Source organism: Onychomys torridus, chromosome 3 (assembly GCF_903995425.1).
Source record: "Onychomys torridus chromosome 3, mOncTor1.1, whole genome shotgun sequence".
NCBI lineage: Eukaryota > Metazoa > Chordata > Mammalia > Rodentia > Cricetidae > Onychomys > Onychomys torridus.
In genome coordinates this window covers 110,796,949-110,800,306 of record NC_050445.1, presented here as the reverse complement: position 1 = coordinate 110,800,306, position 3,358 = coordinate 110,796,949, and the positions used below count along the sequence as shown (strand labels likewise).

The 3,358-nt window shown below is 60.8% G+C and overlaps 1 protein-coding gene across 1 annotated transcript; it reads right to left on the bottom strand.

The window, feature by feature from the left end:
- Positions 1 to 730: 730 nt before the first annotated feature.
- LOC118579901 (histone H1.10) lies at positions 731 to 2,115 on the bottom strand. Its single transcript, XM_036181690.1, has one exon. The coding sequence runs from the start codon at positions 1,640 to 1,642 to the stop codon at positions 1,076 to 1,078; it is 567 nt and encodes a 188-aa protein (XP_036037583.1). The 5' UTR covers positions 1,643 to 2,115; the 3' UTR covers positions 731 to 1,075.
- Positions 2,116 to 3,358: the final 1,243 nt, after the last annotated feature.

Below are 3,358 nucleotides of genomic sequence, written 5' to 3'. Positions count from 1 at the left end.
GGAACCTTCAGCCAGGTACCAGACTTCAAGAGGCAGTGAAATGACCACTTTGTTCAGGTGGCTGAGTCTGCCTCACGATCACATCAGCCAAGAAATGCTGTTTCCTTCCTACCCTCAGCCATTGCCCCAAGGCCCATCCCCACTTTTAAAAAAGTGATACAGGGCCAGGCGGTGGTGGCGCATGCACTACGAAATGCCTTTCAAATTGTCATTATTTAGTCCCAGCTCTAGGGAGGCAGAGGCAGGCGGATCTCTGAGTTCGAGGCCAGCCTGGTCTCCAAAGCGAATTCCAGGGAAGGTGCAAAGCTACAGACACCCTGTCTTGAAAAACAAAACAAAAAAACAAACAAACAAAAAAGTGATACAGGGAAAGAGCACCCTGAATCTCTCACCTTACCCTGGCTCCAGCTCACTCCCACACCTTTTATGTGTTCATACTGTTCAAGAATTTTGCAGGTCTTCCATTTGGCAAAACTGTCCATTGTTAGACTGGATCCTGAGGTGTAATCCCCAACATGTGGCCAGCTATCCCGTACATGCTGGTCAGTGCAGAGACCTAAGGCTGGGAGCCCACTCTCTTAACATTCCTTATAGGTGCCGTGCTCTCCACTGGCCAGCTGTCTCAGGGCACACCTGAGTTGCCTAGCTGAGCTTAGGAACCTCTACTCCCCCCGCAGGAGCCCCTACCCCACCCCCGCAGCCTCCAGCGCCCACGAGACATCGACAATGGTTAAGGTTGGAACCGTTTATTGCGCCCCGGGAGGGAGCCGGGCGGAGCAAGGCGCCGCGCAAGCGGAGCGCGGGGTGACCAGCGTCGGGTACGGCAGGCAGGCGCCGCCAGGCCATTGGCGCCGCCAGGCCGGTTACCATGACGACGGCCGTTGCCAAGGGTGAGAGCCAATGGAGGCGTCGCCAGGGCCGTTTCAAAAACCTAAAGCAAACAGAACGTAGCATCGCTGGGGGAGGGGCAGGAAAAGGACAGGGAGTGGGGACTTGGGCCAGGCCGAACCGTACCGAACCGGTACACTGCGGGGTAGAGAAGAAAAACTTGACAACGTCGCCAGATCGTCGGGCGTCACTTGCGGCCCTTGGGCACCTTGGGCACGTTGGGTTTGGCCGCCTTCTTCACCTTCTTCGCGCCGGCAGCCGCCGCCTTCTTGGCCTTGTGCGCGCGCCGCTCGGGCTGCGGCCTGGCCGGCGTCCTGTCCGCCGCCGCCGCCGTGCGCGCCTTGGGCGCGGGGGTGCTGGCCGCGGAGGCGCCGCGCCGCTCCGCACCGCCCTCCAGCTTCTTGCGGTTGAGCTTGAAGGAGCCGTTGGCGCCGGTGCCCTTCACCTGCAGCAGCGTGTCGTTCTGCACCAGCGCCCGGATCGAGTATTTGAGGTAGGTGCGCCCGTTCTGCTGGTCGAACCACGCCACCTTCCTGGCTTCGGCGTAGATGCGCGCCAGAGACGAGCCGCCGCGCTCACCCAGCCTACGGATGGTCTCCACCACCAGCTGGCTGTACTTGCCCGGCTGGTTCTTCTTGCGGTTCTTCCTTCTCTTGGGCTGCGCGGGCGCCGCAGGGCCGCTCGCCTTGGCCGTCTTGCGGGCCGACCCGTCGGCGCTCGTCGGCGGCAGGGCCTCTTCAAGCTCCACGGACATGGTGGCCAGCGGGTTAGTGGCAGGCGGCGCGCGGTAGCCTGGGGGCCGCGCCGGGAAGAGGAAGGCGAGGGGCCTCGGCGACGCCGGGGGGCTGGGGGCGCGCGGCGGCTCCAGGCGGGAGCGGCCGCGGCCGGGCCTAGGACCGGGCGGCAGGGCTGGGGCGCGGGCGGGGGCCGGGCCGGCCGCGGCGGGGCTCGGGGGTGGGATGCGGAGAGCCTGCGGGGAGCGCGGCGTGGCTGCGCCGGCTCCGGAGCTCTGGGCGTGCGCGCTGCGCTCTGGCGGAGAGCGCGCCCCGCTCCGCTTTTATTTCCCCGTGGCGGACCACGTTGAGAACAACAACAGCCTGGGCCCAGGCCAGCGCCAACTTGTGCTTCTTGGAGTGTCTTCCGCGGCCGCTGCCTCCTCCGCCCGCGGCTTCCGGGCGCGGGTGCACCCTCAGCAGTGTGCCCTGGCCAGGGTCCGAGCCCGCTGTGCGGCGCAGAGGCAGCCTGCACCTAGGAGGAGCTCGGCGGAGGGGCACAGAGGTGTGTACCCCAGGCTGCACGGGCGTGGAGGAGGGGGGCGCCTGGTTTGGAAGCGATTATCACGGGTCCCAGGAGAGACCCCAAGGCCCAGAGCTTTGCAGGTGGTAGCCAAGGGTGCTCCTCAGGCACCCGAGTTAGGTCTGGGCCCAGGGGACCACAGGCCTACCTGCAGGAAGGGCTTTAATTTGTCTGAACTAACACAGGGTACGCCCTCACGCGGCCAACAGGAGCAATGCGAAGAACGAGAAGTTTCTGGGGCAGGGGTCTCCTCTGGATCCTAAGGGGACCGAAGAAGGGAGGTGTCCTGAGGTTGCGTGCTCAAGATCTTGGGCTTTGGGCACCAGCCTAAGGATGTGTCAAGGAGGGCACAACCACAAAGGCCTCTCCCCCAGACACTGCTTACTGCTCCCTGGCTCCAAGTACCCCATCTTGTGATGCTTAAGTAGCTGTCTCTGGTGCCCTAAAAACCAAGGTGGGGTGTTTCAGGATGGACAGGTGTAAGATTATGAACTCCTGAGGCATGTCCCTGAGAGGGTGTGGCTGGGGAGTGGCTTTTGGGAGAACTCTGCAACACTTGGTAACAGAGGGCTTGAAGGAGGTAGTACAGGAAAGGCCTGAAGCCTAAGATGTTAGGATGAGAGTGGAGGAGGGGGTAGTTCAGGCAGTGGCCTGCTTGTGAAGGACACAGTAGATACCACTCTAGAGTCCATGCCAGCTTTTGGCTGATAGGTGCCAAGAAGTTCCCTGGCCTCATGAGTGAAGGGAACACTTGCCTGTTGATCAGAAAGGCTCCAACACATTCCACTGGTCTCATAAATGAAAGGGAGACCCAAGATTCTCAGCTATCAGAGATGCCTTTCAAATTACTGGGTCCACCTTCCTCCCTCCTCACCCCTGTAGTTGGATTTTTCTTTGGGCTGCTGTGGGAGTCCAGCTTCCACCTTTTCTGGGGTTCTTAGGAGGAGGAGGGATAAGAAAATATCAGATAGAGCAATCTGGAAGACGAGAAGAAAGACAGAGACACAAGACAGCTTCGGGAGGGCCTGGGTCAGTACCCATCAGTCTTGTCCTTTATTGAAAAGGGCTTTTTATAATATGCCAAGGGGAGAGGCAAAAGATCTCCCCCTTTCAAGATCAAAGCATACCATACAGCCAAGTGTAGCCCCTTCCAAATACCTGGTAAACATGCCTG

Bases quoted from the DNA above. Each gene is read 5' to 3' on its own strand.
- LOC118579901 (XM_036181690.1), bottom strand. From the start codon at position 1,642: ATGTCCGTGGAGCTTGAAGAGGCCCTGCCGCCGACGAGCGCCGACGGG.